This window comes from Tenrec ecaudatus, chromosome 15 (assembly GCF_050624435.1).
Source record: "Tenrec ecaudatus isolate mTenEca1 chromosome 15, mTenEca1.hap1, whole genome shotgun sequence".
NCBI classification, from domain to species: domain Eukaryota; kingdom Metazoa; phylum Chordata; class Mammalia; order Afrosoricida; family Tenrecidae; genus Tenrec; species Tenrec ecaudatus.
Genome location: NC_134544.1, coordinates 20,993,657 through 21,013,085, shown reverse-complemented (window position 1 = coordinate 21,013,085; position 19,429 = coordinate 20,993,657). Strand labels below are relative to the sequence as shown.

Here is a 19,429-nt window from a genome sequence, read left to right as displayed (position 1 = left end):
TGGCAGCTAACATGCCTACGTGCCTACGTGGTGATGGAAGGCACTAGGGGGCAAATCCTGACCACCCAGCAACACCCATCAACAGGACACCACTAATTCACCTGCCATGTTGCAGACAGGTTAATATCCCTTCCTCCAGCTCTGAAGAGCTCCTAACCACAGAGGCAAGTAGTCGTTGCAAGCACATGTATCAGGGCCCAAAACAGGCCCACAGCATTACCCCCACCTTCCACCTCAGTGGCCCACCCAGCTGGAGAGCACAGACACCAATGGTTTTTCTTCACCTCCATAGTGCATACACCGAAGGAATGGCCATCTTTGTCATCATTAACATGGACCATACCAGTTTGAGACGTCATGCCCTCCCTTAAACAGTGGGCACCAGGAAGTAGAGAGGGAGGGAGGTGAGGTTCAATAAATCGAGCAACCAGAGGCTGTTCCCCAAAAGCTGGGACTCTGTCTTGAGGAGAATCTTCATCCTGCTCTTAATCAAGAATTAAAAATTTCCTCCCCAGGGCCATGCAAGAAGACAAAGATTAATAATCAAGTGACAACGCTTCGATTCCAGATAAAATGTCACCTAAACTAAGCCACCCTGCTCAAGTTCTCCTACAAAGCGACTCAGCCACATCTTGTGGATTTGTTATCTGACACCTCAGTATGCTGGAGTGGGGTTAGGGGGGCAGACTGGACTGGGTTGGACAGGTCTGACTACACCATTGTCATGTTTGCTGGTAGTAAGATGGTCTACAGTGAGCAGTCTCTAACTCACTGCCATCGAGTCCATGCCAACTCATAGCGACCCTACAGGACAGGGTCGAATTTCCCCTGTGGGTTTCCGGGACTTACTCCTTTAGAGAAGAGAAAATCTGTTCTTTCCCCCACTCGGCGTCTGGTGATTTTGAACTTCTAACCTTGTTGTCAGCAGCCCAACGCAACCACCATGCCACCAGGGCTCCCTGCTCAGTCATCTAGATGTTGCCTAATTACAGAAGAGGATTCAAAACAATACACAACTCCTCCCTGGCTCCTTATCCAAAGCTCACCTCCCCATCCTCTCAGAACAGAAAGGCAAACTCCGGACAATTCTTAGAGAATCCACAGCACTCCCACGAGGCCAGGCTGCTAGGGGGGCCGAGGAGAGCACCTGGGAGCTGTGGCAGGTCTCCAGCTACTCTGAAGTCCTACTCCGGCAGGTCTAAGGAAGGGTACTAACTAAATAAAAATATCTCCTCGGTGAAGTCAATGCTGGCTAGATGGATGCTTCCCAATGGGCTCAAGTTACAGCTTGAAAAAAGGAGGTTGACAGGCGACTTCTCCAGCTGCAGCACCCAATCACCACAGGGGAGGTCCTGGACCCCAGCGCTCACCTGGTTATCCAAACAGCCACATAGCTGGGTCCTGGCCACCCACTCTGACACGTCTCTCCTTCCTGTCTGTGTTCCAGGCTGCAGCGTGATCCCAGTCTGACCAGCAGCACCCTGCACAGACTCCCCAAGGCTCAGCCTGGCACCATCTGGCCCTGCCCACCTCAGCTGGAGTGAGGATCTTCGACCGGCTCACTTCACCCACTTCACTCTCCTTGCTCCCAAACTCACTTCCGATGCACCTGCCCCAGAACGCCTTTCCTACAACGGCTCTGGTTTCATGAAACACCACGGCTGCACACTCACCGCCTGCCACACACCTGGAAAACGCAGACCTCGGCAGTCCTCTGGGTGATGACAGTGTTTATGTCTGTCTCCCACTTTGAAGCCACACAAGGAGCGTCTCTATCTGCCTTGACCACCCTTGTGTTTCTAGCACCCAGCATAGGACCTGACACATGGGAGAGGCTTAATTCACAATTGTATTTGTATATGGAATAAATGATGGTATGTAATTTGATTTTGGGGGGGGGGGTGTTTCTTTGCAAATATAAGCATGGGGAAAAAATAAAAGATAAGCATGAGTATATCTCCTCTCTTAGCCATGTGAGCATAAATGCACAAATTTGATCATTTAATCTAATTTCTTTTCCAGAAAAGAAAATTATTGTTGCCTCACGTAGACTCTCTGGGGCTAACTTTGAGAGCACATTTGGAGCAATATTATTTTGAGTCCCAATTTCCATCATCTTTCTAATCCATTCTCAAGTGCCCATATACACGGATTCTAGAACGGCTGGGCTTCAAATGCAAACAACCAACTCTGAACTTAAGTTATAATTTTAAAATATCATTTGATGAAATCCACTTGTATAACCCAACCTCACTTATTTGAAATGAACAAACAAAAAAACCTAAACTCCCTGCCATTGAGTTGACTCCGACGCATGGCGACCCTACAGGAGAGGGTAGAATTGGCCCCGGGGCTTCTGAGACTGCAGACGTTTAGGGACAGAAAGTCTCGTCTTTCTTTGGAGCGGCTGGTCATTCTGAAACAACCTGTGGTCAGCAGCCCACCATGCCTCCAGGACTCCTCTGAAAAGCGCTTTTTCTACTGAAATCTGGGCTCCTTTTCCACTCGGTCTTTCTAGCATTTATAGCCAACAATAGTAATATCATGCTCCAATTACAATTTCTGGCTTTGATAGTTTTTCGTCTTCCCATCACCATGAATATTATCCAGTACTGCATCTTACACATAGTTGGCTCTCAAAACACATTTACTGAATGAATGAAATGAGTGAATGGCAGCTCTCCTTGCCATCATTCACAATGGGGCAGGGGACATGACACGCACATGCATTCTTCCCTCCTCACCGTTCTAAGACTTTCACCATTCTTCAAACAACTCAACTTCCAGTTAGGATGGATCTCTCTCTCTCTCTCTCTCTCTCTCTCTCTCTCTCTCTCTCTCTCTCTCTCTCTCTTTCTCTCTCTCTCTCTCTCACACACACACACACACACACACACACACACACACATCCAATTCAACCACAATGACTGAGAATAAAAGTGTAGGATTTTTATGCACATGCTTTCCTGCCAATACACAGCTCAAATCAGAGAGAAACGGCTCTATATGGGCCAAAAAAATAAATGGGAGAATGAGCCTTGCACAAACTTGAAGTGAGATCAGGCGCCAAAAGAAAACACCGTGTGGTTACAGGTAACTACACCAAGAATGTCAAGGCCCACAAGAGATCAGTGGAGCAGGTGTTGGGGACACCAGTCGGGGGCAATGATGCTCAATATGCAGGAAAAGCATGCACCACAAGGAGCAATTATGTGAGCCAGGATTAAAAGTGGCATCAAATGGCTTTTCTCTCCTAAATTACAGGATTGTGCTGAGCATGGAACTAGATACTGAGTCTGGAAATATTATTTCATCCGATGACAGAAATTCTGTTCTTTCAGTTCAAAGCTGCTGGGTTGTAAAATATCTCTAATCTGAAACCCATTATTTTCAACCAAAAAAAAAAAAAGAAGAAGGAAAATGTCTAGAAAGTAAGTAAGTTCTTAACTGAATTTTTTTCCCCAACAATGAATCCAGAAGATTCCTTCCCTATGAAAACCTTGGTTTGTTTGTTTTTTCTACTCATTAGTAAACACCATCACTCATTAACCAAAATTGCCACTGAGCCAGAATTGAGGGGCCTTAGTGGGTCAATGGTTGAGGCCTTCACTCTTAGTCAAGAGGCGAATGGTGATGAGCCCGCCCAGAAATTCTGCAGAAGAAAGACCGAGGGAGCTGCTTCTCTATAGAATTACAGCCTGGGCAACCTTCTGGGGCAGTTCTACTCTGTCACCTGGAGTCACCAGGAGTGGAAGTGACAACGGCGCTCAAAAACAACAAGCCCTTCTAGGCCATCACTTTAATCTTGGGGTTCACTGCAGCTCCTAACACACTTCCTACAGGAAACGCATGGAAATTGTACAGAGAACGGCGCTTCCATCTCGGTTCATTACTTCTTAGGAAGAGGACAGTATTTATGGTTCTTGCCTTATTTATGATATAATTAGGATAGATTTTTATTTAGAGGAATAAATCTTGCCTTCCTGCCATAGCATTTCTGCAAACATGACAGAAATCTTGCTCAGATCCCAGTGTCTTTGAGAATGCTTCTAAATTGCATTTCAGAAATATTACACAACAGTGATCCCGAGTCACGTTTCCTGGTAGCGTCTGCACCAAAAGATGTGGTCCCTGTAATCATGATGCCTGTGCTCCTGATAATTGCTTGGATGGCCTCCAACCGCCAGAACATGCAGTCTTTTTCCTTTCTGACCAAAGTCGACCCTGTCTTGAACCTCCCTGCAGAGTGTCACACCCTTCCTCGACTTCTGGTCAGTGCTTTGCGGGTCTATCGCTTCAACAGCCAAGAATCCATATTTCCAGAATTTGGTTCAGCAAACCATCGGCTGCCCAGTCACCATAGTTTGGGGAGTACAAAAGGTCCAGGGAAGACTGGAATCCCAGGGAAGACTGGAATCCTGACACTGCCCTGGAAAACCTGTACTTTGAGAAGGAACTGGATTATAACACACAGCATGCCAAAACATCCAACATTAGAAAGAAGAAAGGTACCCAAGATGAGGTTGGCTTCAGGAAATCTCTGCTTGCGCCTAGACTAGAGGTAACCCCACTGCCGGGAGGGGATGCTTCTTTTCCTGGGTCCTCTGTCCTCCACCCTTTGTAGCGTGCCTCCTTTATGCCTGGTGCACAGTATCGCTACAGAAAAAGCTTAGTCCCAACACCCGCACGTCCAGACGCTACCTCTCTTCCAGCATCAATGCCGACTGGTACATGCGGCCCTCAAGACTCAGGCTCCCCAGCATCACCAACACCTGGCTCTTAGACAATGGCTACTGATTACATCTGCATGTTTCTATGTGAACCTGTTGGAATCCACGCAATCTAAAGGCAGGACCTCTCTCCCACGTAGTCCTCTATGTACAACAATCTATTATGTATATGAGCAATTACAGTAAAGGGCTAGCCAGCCAGATAAAATCAGCTTACCTCCATTGGCGACAAACACATTAAAACCTCAGCAGCAAGATTAAATCTATGCTACAGAGGAGATAGCAAATAAATCCCTAGACAGTGAGCCCGGGTGGTGTAATGGTGAAGTGTTGGGCTGACCACAAGGTCAGCAGTTCAAACCCACCGGCCACCCCTTGAAAGACTGGGCTTTCTACTCACCTAAGAGTTACAGTCTCGGAAACCCACAGGGGCAGTTCTACCTGGTCCTATGGGATCACTGTGAATCGGAAGTGACTCGATGGCAGTGATTTTGAGAAAGTGATTAAATAACATACCTTTGAAACTGCTCGTCGTGATCCATTTTGACTCACTTTAAATGAGGACGAAAGCGAATAACCGACCAGGTAAATCAAGTTGCATGTTTTCATGGCTTGCTCCTTCACTCAGCTCGTCAGAGCTATCATTTCAACATCCCCTCCATAGAGGTTAGACCTGGTCCTAGCCTCCAGTCCTCCAATACCTCGTGCAGTGACAGTAGGGACAGCTGCCACTCCAGGGCTTGCCCTGCTTTTCCCAGTTGCCGTCTCCTTCTTTCTCTGCCTTCTACAGGTTCGACTTCCACCAGCCTTACTGTGCTTAAAGTCTTGGCTTAAGAGAATTTGAGATGGAAAACCTTCCATGTGGTTGCCAGGCAATTCTGCTAAGTACCCCAAAAGGGAATACTTAAATGAATGGGAGATTAAAGCGGGGGAGAATATTCCAAAAGGTATTCTGTAATGGGGCTCTGTCACTACCTTCTCTGGTTTATTGAGAAAACACCCTCTTCCCAGGGGGCTAACAGTGTATATGCCAACCATCAGTCCATTTTCACTGTTCCATGTTAAAAATGTCGGGGGGGTGGGGGGAGAAAAAAGTTTGTAATGGAAATGCTGACACACCGTGAAGTCAAGAAGCCGGGGCAGGTGCTCCCGTAGCCAGGGCCATAATTCAATCAGGCTGTATTCTGACGTCATCCGTTACAGAAACAAGCCAAATGGTTTCTGAACAGCACCAGAACCCCCGAGATTGAATTACAGCCCTGATATTCAATCATGGGGCTGACTTTGTTATTTTTAATAACACAATACATTTTAACAGTTACTCGTCAACCACCTGAGCCAATTGAGAACACATGATGACAAGCGGGCTGGAGGGCCAGGTCTCCCTCACCATCTCCATTTTTCTCTTATTATTTTGTGCCCAGAAAGCATAGGTGACACGGTTTTCCTCGTCCTTGAAAACCACAGTTGGAATCGGTGAAGACTGGAATGAAGAGCAGCCCTGTCCCTGAGCAGAGGACCGCAGGGCATTCTGTGTTCGTGGCCAGTGACGGCCGGGGCCGACGGGGTGAGTGGGACCATTTCTTTAACCCTCCCCAGACCTGGGCTTGTCACGGAGTAAACCTCAGATGTTGCACATTATTAATTTTGACAACTATTATTTCAATAGTCTCTTGGGCCTCCTCGGAGTCTCTGAATGCAAGGTCTTTCTTTGCAGCAGAAAAGTGAATGGATCTGTGATTCAGGTAAAAGCATTCCCGTCCCAGAGACACTCTGGGATGCACAAGGGACTGTAAGCGAGACATGGTGGAGGCAATATCAGCAACTGCACATGAAACAGGTTCTTTAAAAGTAATGTACAAATACTGCCGTACGTGTGAAGGGTTGTTTGCAAAACAAATCAATATGGGCACATCCAACAATGGATTGCAGTTAATAAACTCCATATAGTAATTACCACCAATGGCGGTCTGGAAAGTCATTCATTAAATGTTAATTGTCACACAAAAGTACAAAAGCATCCCTTTGAACAATTGCAGGGCTGCACCTTTAAATAAAAGTACGTCCTCACAGCCCTGAAATTCATCCATATAAACTGATTTTTAAACACACCTGGTTATTTGATATGCTGATTAACTGGGCCTCTATTTTTTTTTAATGAAAGCAAACAGAGCCAGCTTTTCAATCCATTGGTGATTCCTGCACATTTGATACTTTTAATATAGATGTATATACATCTCCATATATAGAGACATATGTATTACATCTAAAAAACGGTTAACAAACCTTTCCAAAAGATTAAATGACAACTTCTCTTATGTCTGAGAAATCTGAAGGGAGTTATGGTTCACAATCAACCACCTAAAACCTGTGGGGTATACCCTATTCCTGAAATTACCCGGGTTCTCAGATTTAGAAGATGGAAAACACACGTGAGCTTACAAACTCAATGGCATATCTGAAAAATGTCACTCACGCCCAAAATTTTAAACAAGCCTCCACAAAAGTGACCCTGGAGGGACACATATGATATGCTTGATTTTCTCTAATACTTAGAAGTGTCTAACTTTCTAACTCAAAAGACCACCCAGTCATAAATAATCCCATAAAATAACCAAAGAATTGGGGCGAGGGGTTTTATTTTTGTCCAATCTCACCTCGCTTTGAGACTCTGTGTCTCAAGATCTGGCTCCCTCACTCACAGCCAGATGATAAAGGTTTGACCAAGGAGACTTTGGTTCAAGACTTGTAAACTGAAGGACCTTTCAAAAAATACACCATGTTCCCTACAGAGCAACTGCAGAGCCGTTTTCTTGGCTTGTGGGAACAGATCTAAACGCATCCTAATACCAAAAACATCCAGTGACAGGCCTGGGGCAACCAAGACTCAACTCTCTGTTTTGGGCTAGGCTTCACAACTTCCAATATAAAATGTAGTTTACCATTAGGAGTAAACGTTTGATCTGTAAAAGCTTACAGAATTACTCTGTTTATCATCGCAGATGAAAGCAAAAAAGGAATCATTTTGAGCTCAAAACAAAACTGTTTATGCGACGATCTTCAGCACTCCATGAGTCTGAGCATTTAAGATAGATTCGTGCAATTAACAGCATAAACTTTCATTACATAGTTCTATTATATATGTTTATGTGACTTCGCTGTTCATCTGTTATTTAAGTGATTTTCCTCATTACAATAGTCGGGTAAAGATAACTTGCTGATGCTATCAAAAATGTGAAGGATTTCAGTCTCCACCGTTCTTAGTTCCCCGCACTTGATTAATGCATTTTACTTCCTGAAGTGGGTTTCTGGGGCCTGCTTCTTTCTTCTGACTTTAGAAAATGTAACGCCTGCTTCTTTCTTCTGACTTTAGAAAATGTAACGTCGTAAGCACACGTCTGACAATCGACGTCACAAAAATGACAAAATGGCTTCTTTTCGCGATGCAGAAAGAATGTGGGTAATGGTTGAATATGAAGATGTCGAGAGTAAAAAAGGGGGGGGGTTGTTTTTAACGGAAGATGAGCCAAAAGAAAAGTGGAAAAAACAAAATCAAGCCCACTGCCGTTAAGGTCATGGGTTTATTTTCCAAATATCCGCAGGTACGGCTCAGGCACTTAACTCCTGATTTGATTTGGAGCCAAAAAAAAAAAAAAAGCATGGAATGAGAAAACCACTGTCAGTCATGTAGATGGGCCACCAAGCTGAACTGCCTCCATATTTCCTCTTCAGAAATGAGAATGCTAACAGGGACACACTGAGCTATATTCAGACCCCACAGCGATGAGAAGGCCAACTTACTTGGCCAACGAAAGGGGAAGAAAGAAAGGGTATGGTTTAGATCATGTTCTTAAATATGCTTAAAAACAGCATTCGCCTGCTCTAAAGATCAGGGACAGGATTTCTGACCAAGCCTCAAGACTAATATTGTATGTGTACAGTCTTGGGGGCTGAAAAACGAGCTGCACTACAAACTGTGTGTGTGTGTGTGTGCACGTCAACGCACAGACGCGCATATCAAAAGGGACTATGTGCCAGGCAGACATGAGTTCCAAACCTTGCTCCGTGGCCGGATGGCTGCCTAGAGAGCTAGCTTTGTGACCACTGTGAATTCCACTTTCTTCATCTCTGCAGTGAGGCTGGAGACCCTGGCATTTCAGAAGGGTTCAGAAATACACTAAAGATAAAGCCCCATCATCACACACTGTCTCCTACTGGGTTACAGACCCGTCCACCCACGCCCTACTATTCTAGCCAGTACTGTGCAAAAAGAGCAGCCGCAGCAGAGGCAGGCCAAAGGGAAATGATCAATCACCCAAATTCCAGCCCCAGACCGAAAGCACCCAGAAAGTAGGTGGAGAAACACCTCAATGAACAAGCAACAGCACTTACACCCTGAGACCCCAAACCACAGTACTAATTAGAAGAAACCGCAGTGACAGGCGTAACTCTGCTAAACGCAGGCCTGAAGGGCCAAGCAGAAGTCACATTGGAAAACTTGTTTGGGGATAGCAAATAAGGGCGCCCTTTCGAACTCACTGGCTTGGATTCTCAGTTTCCCTTGCCTGTGTACAAAAAAGGCCCTGGACAATATAGGAAGTTCCAATCCCATCATGGACTAAATGTCACTGTTACTGCCTTAACCTGTTTTTTTACTCTGCTCTACGGGAAATCCCACCAGCATCATGCACTGTACAGCAAGAAGACTGGCTGTTTTAAAACATGCACACTATTTCTCACATGGCTCCTTCCCCCTCCCACCACCTTTAAAGAGGAGACCACTTTGCTTTCCCCTTTTTCATGCGCTACCCAGGCAACTCGCAAGTGATCCTGGAGGAAATGAATTCAGGATACTGACCACTTGTAGTTGCTCCAGGGTGCACAACTACCAGTTAGAGTTGGGTGTGTGGTTGGTTTTCTTCCTCACTTACATTTGCTAGATGGATGCCAGGGTGTTGGTGTAATGGGAATAGAGCTCGCAGCTCATGTCATGAACAAGGCATGCTTTCATTCCTACGAAAATGATCAGCTATAGTAGGGGGGGGGGGGGGAATGGGGATCCTCTAAGGGATGGGCAATCTTTCATGAATGCTATGCTGAACCCCTAAGTAAAACTAGAGTTATCAGAGGCCGGGGGGGGGTGGAGAGGGGGACAGTGGTACTCAACTTCTAAACTCTGGGAGGAAGTTCCTGGCCCTGATAAAGTAGAACACATGTAAGAGGTGTGGCTGGTGCCTGATAGGACCAGTGCTTGGGTTTCGATCATTTTGGTCACTCAACTTTAAAGCTGTCTTAAGAGGATGTCCCTCGGGCACATTTCTCTGGCACACAAACGACTGAAAGGTAATCAAAGAAGCCATACTTCTGTTCTATCAGGAAATAAAGCCCCTTCTCATCAATAAATTATTGACTACTTAGGTGTTCTCTCTCTCTCTCTCTCTCTCTCTCTCTCTCTCTCTCTCTCTCTCTCTCTCTCTCTCTCTCTCTCTCTCTCTGTCTCTCTCTCTGTCTCTCTCTCTGTCTGTCTGTAACTGCCACCCTACTTTTTAATGAGAAGACTCTTCCAGACAACCAGATATATGGATGCTTTGAGTCTGTCTGCAGTCCAAGCATGTCATAGGCCTCCAACCCCTTTGTATTGAGTTATCATATGGAGTAAGGTGATTCCTGAAAGATCAGTCCAGAGCCCACCAGTCCTCCCTGTTTAAGGTCATGGACACCCTGAACTACCATGGCCCAAACTGTTTTAATGCTCTCTGCTGAACACCTGCAAACATCAAACAAAAAAAAACCCAGCTGGTCCTTTCCAGGGTTGACAAAAGCCTTTCATGTGAAAAATGCTCCCTGGGAATGTCAGGCTGAAGCTCAGGTTACATTCCATCCCCCCCAGCCCCCCTGGCAGCCTCCCTCTTTCTTAAGGTGGTAGGAAAAGCTATGTTTGTAAAATGAAAGATTAAAGGCCAAAGAGCCATACTTTATTTTCATCCTCACATTGCAAATCACGATGGAGCATCCTGTATTAGTGGGAGAGAAAGCCTGTGGGAATTTTAAGCATGAAATATTAGGATGCCTCCTTGTAGGGTGGGTGTGGTGGGGGTGAGAAAAGAGCTAATATTCCAAATAGGGCTGTGGTATTCAAGAGTTTTATTTTCTTGTACTAGCCTGCAAGTTTCAAACCTGCTCAGGAAAGTCACATCTGAGCCCACACCAAGGGCAATGGGCATCAAGTTGAATATTCAAAAAATGATTTCTGTGTCCACGATTTCCGAATTCATCCTTTTAGTTAAAGGGTGAAACGGGATGGTCCTGATCTTTGGGAAATTGTCTTATGTTTTGTTACAGAGTGGAAATGCAAGCCATGCTCTTAACAAATAGCCCTGTGCTCAAGTATGTCTAGGAAAGATAGGCAACAATAATTCTCACATCTGTGCCCCCCACATGACACGCAATACACACCCTACATTTTCAATCCAACAACCAAAATAAAGTACACTTTTTGTCCCTGAGAAGTAATCACATGAATCTCAAAGCCATACATCTTATACAACATGACTTAAGAGTTCAATACCTTCAAAATGATCACTGTATATTCAGTAGGAATATCTGAACGTGTCTCACTAAAGAATAGGTCTGCCCCTAGGTTTCACTACTCAGGAACATATATAATGATCATAGTAATCATATAAGGTTCAATATATAGGCTTGACCAGAATACATGAATGCATATTCATACTTAGCCTATACTGCACAATATAAAATAGGTAAACACTTAATCATTATAGTAAGAACTTTAAAATGTGAACATTAAAAAAATAAAACAGATACAATTAGTTTTTTTAAATATATGACAATTCCAAGCATCTAAATTACTTCAACTTATTAAACCTTATCTAAACTAATATATCTAGATCAAATGAGTCTATTTTCATAACAGTACCAAAGAGTGGTTTGCACTGACTCTGAAAGTAGTTTAGCTCTGAATAATCTACTTTTCAATTTCAACTGAATGCAAATTTCTTAAGTCATAAAAATTATGGTCAGAGATAGAGATAGTTTCAGCTTAGACAATGTTTAGCATGAAAAAAATTAATTAACCTACAGGACACATATTCATCTTCACTTCAGACATGCAGAAGAAAATTTTCAGGCATACAGACTGAATCTTAAGAGTTAGGTAAAGAGTCCATGACAGTTCAGAGATGTAATATTAACACAAATATTTCTTTTCTTTTTTTCTTTTTTATTCTCTTAACAGAGAACTTAAAAGTGTCCGGGGTTATATAACACAAATATATGGCCATAAACAGTATGCTTTCAATTAAAGCGGACCAAAAAAAAAAAAGATCAGACATAAGAGGCATCTGATATGATATAAATCAAGTTGGAAAGACGAAAATTCCCTGAGAGTTATGAGTGCCAGAAAAGAGAGAAATAGCTGATGTAGAAATGAGCAAGGTTAGAAAATCAGTAATTGCATTTAAAATATATCTACTGAGTACACAACATGCATAGGGGACCAGACTCCGCTCACTGCTGTACCATCAAACGAAGATGAAGGGATGAGAACTGATACTCAGCAGCTGGGAGAGACTCCATCTCACTGGCGTCTCAGCTGGCATATTCCACAGCTGAAAGATGTCAACATTTACCAGGCTGACTTAAGACCAGTCCTCTCTGCCTCGTGTACTGAAAGATGCCCGTGCCAGAACTCCTCAAATATTGCAACTTGATAAGAAGCATCTATGAATGCAATCGTTGGTCCCAAAGCAGAGCAGGAATCTAGGATTTCTTCACACAGAAAATTCACTGGACACAAATAATGATCATAACCCATTTCAGACGCAGATTTTCGGTTTTCACTTTTAATAGGAACAACACCCAGACACTCCGATAGACCCCATTAAAACTCCTCCTTAGATGTCACAGAGCCCGGTGCACAGGGATTCCTTTGTGAGTAGCCATCAAGATTCCTTTCAAGCCTGAACCAACGAGGTTTGGGGAAAGCCTTACCCAATTTGTAACTTTTAAAAGTCTGGCCCAGAAAATTTTAAAAATCGGAAAGCATACTGCGTAAGTAAATGATGAGGAAAAAGACAACAGTGAAAGGGTGGAAAGGGGGCCTTTTAAAATAGAAATGAATTCCTACTTTAGTAAGCGGTTCTCTGTTGACTGCTAAGGTTTACTATGCAGCATTCACCGATGAAATTAGTGCTCGCCTCCGTGTAAGGGTTAATTGTGCGGCGTACCTAATCACTGATGTTATTTACACTTTGAATGAAAAGTTAGGACCCCCCTCCCCTTATTTTTTATAGGGAGCATTCATTTATTCCCCAGATGTTACCACTGGCCTCAACTCCCTGTGTTAGACTACAACTCTATTAGAAAATTGCTTTTCAATTAAGTGATGGGACAGAGACAGCTTCCGTTATCCCTCCCCCCCCTCAAAAAAAAGGGCTAAATTTTAATTTTGCAAAAAGATCACATTTTTTACGGTTTCCCACTGATGCATAATGAATTAACGACATCATTAGGCTAATATTTCAATGACTTTGCAGCGTACTCCCAACAGAGCCAAAAATACACAGAGAGCAAACTATCAACTAAGAGCCTTGAGCTACCCGCGAAGAAAAGAATCCACATACTTGAGCCAGTGAAATGTCCACTCGCCAGAGAAGTTGGTCCATTTTTTCCACTGCTCACAGGAGGTGAAAACATCTAGAAGAAACAAAGAAATATTACCGCTGGAAAAATAAATCAATAAATAAGACATCTATGCCTTCAGAGTGCCTCAGAGATCTTTCACACTCTCTTACCAAATAACTCAAGAGTTTATGCAAAGGATTTGCCTAGTAAAATCAATCACAGCCCTACTTACAACTAAAACAGGCACCACATCACCAATTACCCCCCCTTCCCATGCTCCCCATTACCACGCCACTCTATTTTTCCATCAAATTCCTTAGATTGGCAGGCACTACATTGTGAACAAACAGAGCCCCCAGAACCCTATGGAGATTCAGATGGGAGGGAGCAGCCTCTCTAAGGAACACTAGTTCTACAAAGGAGAAGAAAAAAAGTTGTTTGGTTTCCATAGAAAACCTTGGCCGTAAACGTGGCAGTGTCCACTTGCATCCCGCATAGGATTTGCCTGTCATCTGGGGACCCAAGTAAAATGGAAAAGTACCACGGGCACTAAATTCTCATTTCCTATCTAACATGAGAGCAATTTGAAGTCTCTCTTTCCCTCCTCTCTCTCTTCCTCTCTCTCACTCACTCTCTCTTTCTTTCTCACTCTCTCTTTCTCCCACTCTCTCTCTTTCTCTCACTCACTCTCTTCCACTCCCTCTTCCTCCAGCATTTATTTCGACCCTAATTGGTTTCCCTGGTCTCCACGTCTAGCAGATAATGCGCACCTTCCCTGAGTCAAAGCCTGCAAAAAGCAAAGGAACGAATGGAGAAAGGGCAGCAAGCGGAGAGGGGGCTGCAAAGCTGCCTAGGGCTACGTTTCCTGGCAAAACTTCCGAAAGCCATTTCTCCAAAGGAAGGGCTAGGACAGAGGTAGTGGCGGCGGCGGCGGCAGCGGCGGCAGCAGCAGAGGCGGCGGCAGCGGCAGCAGCATAGAAAAGAGCCCCACGTACAAGGCGGTTTGGATTTAACGTGTGTGCTTTGTGGATTCTTTTTATTTCGCTTTGCAAATGCATCTTACACCACACTGATCGGGCATTAAAAAACCGATCTGCAATTCCCCTGTCCAGGTTGGGGACTTGGTTGGAGGGATGGGGGTAGGGGGGAGTAGAGGACTGGAGAAGGACCCAGGCAACCATGACTCCACAAGTGTGTATATTCTGCTTTGTGCTGATCTCACGGCTGGAAATTTTCCCCCAAACAGTGCAAAGGGCTCTAAGGAGTGTATGCCAGCATGTGCCGAGCCTTCAAAATCCCAGACGCGGTGTGCCTGGGAGCTCGGGCCCTTCGAAGCCAACGCATCAGCAGTTTCAAACTTTGAAGAGACAACTGGGTCTCCTTAATTTCTATTTTCCATTTCCAAAAAATAACTAAAACACAAAACGAGGAGTCCTGCACGAAGTATCAGTACCCTCCGCGTTCAGCTCCGGCCAAGTTTGTTTTGTTTGGGGGAGGGGAGGGGGGCTTTGAGCTTAAAGGGCGTCTGTTTTTCCTTTCCACGGAGGAGACATTCCATAATTTGGGGAGGAAGAAGGGCGAGGGCGTCAGTGGGTAGGGAAATTAAGGCAAGTAATTAAGACTCGCGAAAGGGCTGAATCTTCCATTACACCCCCAAAACCAAGTTAAAAACTTGTGCAAAAAATAAAAAATAAGACCTTCATATTTACCAAGGGTTTAGCCAATCCAAAATTTATTCCTGTCCTTCAGATGGGGTTCTAGCTAAAGAATTCGGTATTTGGGGCTTGGTTTGGGTTTGTTTTTTTTTTCACAGCTGTTGTTAGTTTCCACCGTTCTTTCTTACCGCACTGAAATCCAGTAAATCACTCAGCTCTTTGTCCGTCCCTAAGGCAGCCATTCGCTGTTGGTGATGCATTTTAGCAAAATCACACAAACCTAGAAACATGGAAATAACCGCAATCAGAAAATCCAGTCCCAGTCCTTGGAGGAAACACAATCGGATTTTTGGAGACTGGGGGCTTGGGGGTGGGGGCGGGTGGGATTAAGGTGGAAAGGAGGGAGGGATGGGAGGGGACAGAGTTGGTTTGGTTTGGTTTTTAAGATGGAATAGGCAGCAATAGCAAAAAAAAAAGGAAGATATTGTATTTCCAAAGAGACGATCAAAACTGGTAGCATCCACTATTAAAATCAAATCCGAGAAGGGGGGTGTTGAAACTGCCGCTCTTCAGCGCATGATTTTATGCAACAGGAGGTAGAGCGAGGAATGAATGGATCACAGAGAAAAGAGAAACTACTCCGAACGCTCCGGTCTCAACTTTCCCCCCACCCTCCACCCCATCCCCCTCACACACACACACACGCACACACACGCACACGCATACACGCGCGCGCACACACACACCGCCACCCCTGCGCACTGCAAAGTAGCTATAAAGAAATTAAAGATGAGCGTCTCTGGAGTGCAAACACAGCCAAAGGGGGAGGGGTGACAGGCCGGGGAGGGAGGGGTGTAGAGCGGAGGGCCGGATCCTGTGATTGTCCAGTACCCTAATTTGTGAAAGAAAGGGTTGTAAAAAATTAAAGTCAGGCCCTTGGCAAAGTGACCGGTCCCTCCGAGTGGGCACCGCTGGGGGGGGGCGGGGGGGCGCGGGGGCTGGGGCGAGGGGGAGGGAAGAGCGCAGGAGGGGAGGGGGTGTCTCCCCGGGCGCGCCGGGCGCCCGAGCCCGCGGCGCGGAAGCGCAGAGCCGCGTGCGGGCCGCCGAGCCCGAGCCCCGCGCCGCCCGTGCGGCCGCCCGCCCGCCGAGCCGCCGCCGGCGCCGGTACCTACCGCCCGCGCGCGCGATGGGGCTCTCCGTGCAGCGCCGGCGCCGAGGCGGCGGTCATGTCGAACCACCGCCCGCACCGCCGCCACCTCGCTCCGCGCCCGCGGCCGCGCTGCGCCTTCCCCGCCGCCGCCGCCGCCGCCGCCGCCACTACCGCTCGGCAGACACACAGCCAAGATCCCTGACTCTTAACACCAACTCTCTTCTCCGGGGAGGGGAGGGGACGGAGCGAGGGGGAGGGGGAGACACGCCGAGGCGCACGGAATTGCAAGTTCAGCAAAGAAATGGGTGGGGGGGCTCCGGCGGGGAGACGCGGCGCGCTCCGGGTCGGGCAGGCGGGGATGCGTCCCCTCCCCCCCCCAAAAAAAAAGAAACCTCAATCCCACCACCATCCAGCAAAACAAAAAAATATATATATATTTATCCAAACGAAACTGCTGCGAGCACCTCATTCTCCCTGAGATCGTCAGCTACAATCTGAAGCCTCCACAGCTCAGTTTTGCCCGTATCATCCATCCGAGGCACTTTGAAATGTCTTCGAGTTTACGGCCCTTACTTCTTTCTTTCTCTGATTCCCGTTCCCTCCTGCTCACATATCCACACGCGGCCAGGCAAGTTTATACGAGGCTGCAAATACACGTGATGCGAAAAGTCTTTGCCAAGAAGAACAATATTTTTCTTTTCCCTATAGAAGAAACCCAGCCGCAGGGTGCTGGGGAGAGCTGCGTTTCGGTAGTTTTTTGCGTTGGGGGCGAAGCCCGGATTGCACTTTCTCTAGCCCCCACCCCCAACCCCTCCTGGTAGCCACAGCTCAGTATAGTTGCAAACTTCGCCAAATAAAATTAAAAAGAAAGAAAAAGCAATTTGGAGGAGTGGATGTGGTTTTGTTTTTGCACTTCGAGTTCCTGGGTACCCTCAGTCCCTGCTATTCGCCAGCGCTTTAAGTTTTTAAGTCTGCGTTTACTGTCATAGGCCCTCCAGCTCTGAAAAATACTTGTTCACATCATTCTTGAGGATAAAAATTCAGTTTTACTATCCGATCGCTCCGTAATTACAAACGTGCTTCAGCCCAGGAGATGCAACACACGCTATTTTAACGTGTATTAAAATACACATTCAACACACACCCTGTTATTGCTACATGTGCGAGTACCTACACAAATGGCATGCACATTACTTCTCCCCGTTGGCAGTTATTTAATAGGCTGCTCCTTTTGTTTTAATAAAACACTGGGATCGACATTTTAAATTCAATTCAATTACAAACAGTTTACTCTGACAGCAAATTGTAACGTTACCTTAAATGGCCACAAATATGCTCACAATATTCCAAGGAAAGAGACTTTTTTAAAAAGAGAGACAAAAATCTTCTGCAAGTATTTAGTATCTCACATGTGTAACCCCCAAAAAAAGTATCTTAACTGGTACTCAGTCCTGCTCCAGGGATATTCCACAGATTACAAGATTATGCACCTGGCTCTGGTTTTTGCATTTTCCACCATAAAACTGCAACAAAATTCCCTCCCCCCCCAAAAAAATAAAGCATTTAAAAAATCCAACAACTTTTTCTTATTGTTTATAAAAAAAAGAATAACACAGGAGAGTTATAATTTTTCATCAAACAAATCTTGGTGGCTTTTTTTTCTTCTCCTTTTATAAAGTCTTAAACTTGTTCCAAGTTTAGAGGTGTCTCCTCCTCATCATCATCCTCATCATCATCATCACCATTGACTCCCCCGTGGAGTCACATTGATAATAATAGGTTTCCCTGAAAGATACATTGTAATCCATTCACATCCGGGCACTGCGGGCTTATAAAGAGAAGGCGCTGCGGCCGCGGCTGCTGCTCCAGACAATGACTGGGGAGGGGCGGGGCGGGAGCGGGCAACCATAGAGTAGTAAACACGGCGCCTAGAGAGGCGCCCAAGATGGCGGCGCGCGCCGGCCACGCCCCCTCGGGGACCGGGAGGCGGGTTGCGGGATTCGGGCGGGCGTTGCGCGTGTAGCCGAGAGGGCGAGGGCTCCCGGGGCCGCTGCCGCGCGTGGGCCGCGTCTCGTGCCTCTCATTCCCGTCCCCGCGGCCTCTCGTGCGCTCTGGCCCACAAGGGCGGCGTGTGGAGCGCGCTCACGGATGAAACTCCCCCGACATCCGCAGGAGTGGGCACGCTCGGGGGAGGCCGCGCCGGCCTCGCGAACGAAAACCCGGCGCCCGGGTTTTCCCGCGACGTGGAGCCGGGACGCCGCGGTGCCTGCGCGGCGCGGAGCAAGGCCACGGAGCCCAATTGTTGCTCCAGGGGGGCCCGCCCCGCTCCCCGCACCCCGCGCCGAGCCCAGGAAGTGACAGAACTTTCGGAGTCCGAGTCAGACTTACGGGGTGTCGTCCGACCTGGAGACCTTCGCGTGTATGGCCCTGTACACGCACGTCGCTCTCCTGCCTCAACGTCCACCGCTGGACCGGCGGTGACCTTCTCCAGCCCGTGTTCTGGTCTGAGATACAAATGATGACCTCTGGGCAGATGCGCTCAGAGTGCAATGGAGCTAGCCCAGCCGACCACTCAAGAAATGCGCCCTGTCCATCCCTAATTCCAACTCATCAATACCTCACCCCTAGCCAATGGGAAGCTTTTAAATGGAGATTTTGCTAGATTCCGAAAGAAGAGCCTTTTGCTCTCCCCCACTCCCCAAAAGAGAAATGCCAGTAGTAATGATAGTCACCCCAGTGGACGATGGGCCAAGAACGGGGGTGATTTGAGCGCGGTCATGAGTATGGCTTATTACCCCATTGGACAGATAGGAAAAGAGAAACAAGTGAGGCTGGGCCACCCACCCACTCGCTCGCCAAGTTGTTCAACTTGATAAAGGGATAGAATCTGAGACCAGCGTCCACGGACAGCCACGCTCCCACGCCATCTCAACAGTGGGTCGGCCCATTCACTGACACAATTTTGTAGCCATCACCGTTTACACCAATTGTAAGATCTTTGTTTGTGGGTGTTTTTAGTGGACAAGGATGAAGGCGCTTATAGGTTGTTTCCCATCCTTTTCTGCCCTGCCCAAGATTCCCCTCCTTGCACATGGCAAAGCTTAGAAAGAAGGTGGGGGTGGGGTGGCTGTTCCATCCACAGACACTTCCTTCTGTGGTTGCACATAAACCCTGAAAGAGGCGTAGAATTCAGTGTCGGTGCCACAGATGCCTTTGGTCTTAGCTTTATCAGCACTGTCTGGTTGGACCTT

At 46.5% G+C, this 19,429-nt stretch overlaps 1 protein-coding gene across 17 annotated transcripts in view; it reads right to left on the bottom strand.

Moving 5' to 3' along the window:
* TCF4 (transcription factor 4) overlaps nucleotides 1-18,661 on the bottom strand; it is a 399,157-nt gene extending 380,496 nt beyond the window's left edge. For 3 of the 17 annotated variants that reach the window (XM_075532959.1, XM_075532964.1, XM_075532965.1), the window contains exons 1-3: nucleotides 16,643-16,912; nucleotides 15,217-15,308; nucleotides 13,373-13,445 (exon numbers count right to left, since the gene is read on the bottom strand). In XM_075532959.1, the coding sequence (XP_075389074.1) occupies nucleotides 13,373-13,445; nucleotides 15,217-15,288 (145 nt within the window). In that variant the 5' untranslated portion in view covers nucleotides 15,289-15,308; nucleotides 16,643-16,912. Of the gene's footprint in view, nucleotides 1-13,372; nucleotides 13,446-15,216; nucleotides 15,309-16,200; nucleotides 16,373-16,642; nucleotides 16,919-17,493; nucleotides 18,009-18,566 lie in introns of those variants that run through there. The other 14 variants (XM_075532956.1, XM_075532960.1, XM_075532950.1 and 11 more) reach the window with 12 other exon arrangements.
* Between the last annotated feature and the right edge of the window lie 768 nt (nucleotides 18,662-19,429).